Below are 3,000 nucleotides of genomic sequence, written 5' to 3'. Positions count from 1 at the left end.
AAAGCGAGCAAACGTATGACATTACAAACGTAAGACCATCAAACTTTCCCTTGTTTCCCTAAAAAATCACAATTCTTTGAGGAGCGGCAAGTTAGCGCTTTGTGGACGAATGCGTTCCGAATACTACCGCGAATAACGTGTACCGCGAGAGCAATATGACGCAAGATGAACCTTTTTGCCAATCGTCGTTCGCCATTAGAGCGAACGCAACTCGCGCGAACGGTACCGTTCTGCATGGAAGCGTGGTAACGGCAGCGGCGACGTCGTAAATGGTTGCGTTTGCCGTTGTTGTAAGCCACTCGACGAAGATGAGAAGCAGGGAAAGGAACGAAAGCGAGAACATGGGCATCGCAGTTCGCTCGTTCCAGCAGCATCCTACCGTTTGTTACGTGAGAATGCAATGCGTACCCACTGACCGGCCTCACGTAACGTTCCGCGGTAAGCATGGATTCACGCTCTATTACGACTCACGCATCTGCACATTTGAGACCGCGAAACAAAATGAGTATCGGTAAAAATTATTAGGACGATAAAAATAAAATAAAATAAAATTAAATTAAATTAAATTAAATTAAATGTACAGAGTGTATTTGGCAAAAGTAATGAGTCAATAATATTTATAATTTAAAAACATAAAGAATAATCGCGATTTTTATATATATATATCTATATATTTCTTAAATTAAATTTTAAATAATTTCCTTAAACGCATTATAATTAGATTTACAAGGTCAAGCATCAACTTCATCAGACAAAGTTCTGGAACATTCTATACACTTCATATACTACATATATCTAATTCTCTGTAATCTCTGGCACGCATAATGTCCCGCGCATGTCGACGAAAGTAAGGCTCTAATTTTAATGTAATGGCTTGCGGTATGCCACGCAACGTCACAAAACGTTCCTCCCTCTTACCATAAAAAAAATTTAATTAAACAAAAAACCACGCTCCAGGGGGCCACGCGAGTGTTTGCTCTTAATTAAGATACCGATCGCCAATCCGTTATAATACACACAAGCGAGAGGTGATCCGCGGCCTCGAAAAATCGCACACACCAGGTGAAAATGGCGTATGATTTACTGCAGCTGTGGTCACTCTCCTGAGAGAAAAGTTAAAGGTGGGAGAGACGAGATCGCCGGTTATGCAAAAGGCGAAAACGGTCACGTGTGTACGCCGCAAACCGAGGCAATGTCATCGAACTTATATAATGTGTCGCCTTACTTCGATTACACAGATTACTTCTACACGGATTAATCTCTCACGGATGGAGCGTAGTACAACGTCGCTTTCTTCAATGTCTCAAGGACCAATTGATTTCAATATTCTTTGAGATGAGGATTATCTGTATTTGCATATTAACCTGCAATTTTGAATAATGTACGAGCAATTATTTGCTAAATGCCGGAACATTCATCTAATATGTGTAAATGCTCGACTAATAGATTCTCGGTTAGTAGCAAGTCCTGATTAGTAGAGAAGTCCTGACTGAAGTTTCTAGATATCCAATAAACCCAAAATAATAGTAACATAATATCGATATTTTCACACTCAACAATATAATTGTTATGCACATGTGATATATTTATATTTTTAAGTATGAAATTAACATTGATGTTATTGTTAGTTGATGTTTACTGAGTAATCACATTCTTAATCCTAACTGGTATTCCAGTGACATTTTTTTTTTAAATTACGCCAAATCTCCAAATAGCTTGTGAAAAATTATTGATGAATGTTTAATGAATGTTTTTTGTAATTTTATATAATTTTAAGTTAGATAATCTTATTCCTGAAGAGATTTTGATCTTCAAGATAAAAGAAATCATTCAATTAATTTTAAGCAAAGATGCATTAGTTCTATCGGGTACACAGAATTTTCAAAATTTCAGAGTATCATTTAAGATTAATTGATTTAATATAAATGATAGTCAAGAGGATCATATTCAAGATGGATCTTGGTGTTTATTAACAACATTTTTGTTTGAATTTTTACAATTTCTATAAGTTAAAGCAAACTGCGCGTTGATTATTGCTCGATCTTGAAATACAGTTTTAGACTAAAACTGAAGTGTGTAATATAAATTAAATTGATAAGCAATTCAATACTATTGATTAGTAATTAATAATCACTTTTAGAACATTGTAAATAATTTTGATTTAATATTCGGTTTAACTAATTACAAATTGATTATCTGGATAACAGAGGGAAACTCTATAATCCGTATCGACTGGGATCATCAACTTATTTTCTAAACAATCTAAACGGAGAAGCGAGAATGTTGGATTCTCCACACATACGAAGAGATTCCGGCGAGAGGCGCGACCCGCGCGGAATTCCATCATGCGAGGGATGGCCCGGCTCGTAAATACGCGCAGGTGAGAGGACCCCATGAGAAGAAAGGTAAGAGGTCCCACGATCAGAGATCCCTACCGCGCCGGCCGGCGAGGAGACGCGGCGACGGACGAGCCCCGATCGAGAGGAAGAGCCCGACGAGAGCTGAGTCGAGTCGAGGTGATCGCGTCGAGGTACGCAGTGCATCAGCCTTCGCTTTTCACGGTGGACGAGAGTAATCGGAGCCCCCGTCCGCCGTAAACCGCCCATGCGACACCGAACAAAATGCCGAAAATTAACCTGCGTATTCTGTGTAAGTGCCAATGTCCCGCCGCATGTGGGAACCTGGATTTATATCATCCTCCCAGCGATTGGCTCTATCATGTGTCGATCATATGAGTGACAGTGTTCATCTCTCGCTTCTCGTTTTATTTTGACCACGTGTTAATTTATCGCCGCAAGCAGGTAAAACAACCGGGCTATGTATGTTAATTGACGCAATCGGGCTTTCATCGATCAGGATTGAATAATTTTTTAACGACATGCGGATCGCAACAGACAGCGACAGTGAAATAATGAAAGCGAGAGTCGGAGATCGTGAGTCAATTATCTTGGTGGGAACTCGATGACTCGACATCGACGATAAGTTGAACTCGTAAAAACT

The 3,000-nt window shown here is 39.4% G+C and overlaps 1 protein-coding gene across 1 annotated transcript in view; it reads left to right on the top strand.

Moving 5' to 3' along the window:
- The first annotated feature begins 2,486 nt into the window (after positions 1 to 2,486).
- The window catches only part of LOC108688881, a 12,440-nt gene continuing 11,926 nt past the window's right edge, over positions 2,487 to 3,000 (top strand). Inside the window, exon 1 of the mRNA XM_018195411.1 lies at positions 2,487 to 2,649. Coding sequence (XP_018050900.1) covers positions 2,622 to 2,649 — 28 coding nt within the window. The 5' untranslated portion in view covers positions 2,487 to 2,621. The remainder of the gene's footprint in view (positions 2,650 to 3,000) is intronic.

The sequence above is a fragment of the Atta colombica genome, unplaced genomic scaffold, assembly GCF_001594045.1.
Source record: "Atta colombica isolate Treedump-2 unplaced genomic scaffold, Acol1.0 scaffold248, whole genome shotgun sequence".
Lineage (NCBI taxonomy): Eukaryota > Metazoa > Arthropoda > Insecta > Hymenoptera > Formicidae > Atta > Atta colombica.
Note: the sequence above shows the minus strand (reverse complement) of the source record. Positions and strands in the feature narration are given on the sequence as shown.